The following is a 633-nucleotide window of genomic DNA, read 5'->3' as shown; positions in this document are numbered from 1 at the left end:
CGCCGGCTGCGCGGCAAGGCTCTGGCTGAGGCAGCCGGCGCGGCTCCTTGGTACCGCTGCATTGAGAGCGCAGGCAAGAGGCAGCATGGGGGGCTCTTCCCTCCCCCAAGAGTGGTTCCACCAAGTGGTCCCAAATATTCTTTTTTTTTATAGAAATTACTATAAAAAACTAGTTTGTCTAGAGCATCTTTAAAAAAATATTCCTGCAATATCACAGTTTGACATTGAAACTCATTAAAAATATAGAGATTTCTTTAACAAAACGTCTCTGATCTCGCCTGGAGTCGCGTCTCCAATGCGGCAGTGGGACTCGGAGTCCTCGGAGGAGACACCGAGGTGGGGGCAGGAAGGACTCAGTGGCACATCCGGGAGGTCATTTCCTTCTGGCAAAGGGACAGACAGGACAAGGGACCATGAATGAAGGTCCGGGCTGGCAGGTGAGGGTGTGGATGAGAAAACCCCACCTTTGTTTAGTCATAAATACCCTCCTCAGCTGTGAGGTGACACTGTTACCCAGAGCTCCAGTTGGGCAGGTCCGTGTTCCCCCTCCACTCCCATTCCCAGGCTGCAGCACACCCTTCGCTGCCCAGCGGCTCTGCCCATCTGTGCTGCTGCCTTTGTAAGCCCCAGCAC

The 633-nt window shown here is 53.6% G+C and overlaps 1 protein-coding gene across 1 annotated transcript in view; it reads right to left on the bottom strand.

Moving 5' to 3' along the window:
• Positions 1-353: 353 nt before the first annotated feature.
• The window catches only part of MOB3A (MOB kinase activator 3A), a 3,868-nt gene continuing 3,588 nt past the window's right edge, over positions 354-633 (bottom strand). Inside the window, exon 3 of the mRNA XM_010144723.1 lies at positions 354-383. Coding sequence (XP_010143025.1) covers positions 354-383 — 30 coding nt within the window. The remainder of the gene's footprint in view (positions 384-633) is intronic.

The sequence above is a fragment of the Buceros rhinoceros genome, unplaced genomic scaffold (genome assembly GCF_000710305.1).
Source record: "Buceros rhinoceros silvestris isolate BGI_N320 unplaced genomic scaffold, ASM71030v1 scaffold32811, whole genome shotgun sequence".
Taxonomy (NCBI): domain Eukaryota; kingdom Metazoa; phylum Chordata; class Aves; order Bucerotiformes; family Bucerotidae; genus Buceros; species Buceros rhinoceros.
Note: the sequence above shows the minus strand (reverse complement) of the source record. Positions and strands in the feature narration are given on the sequence as shown.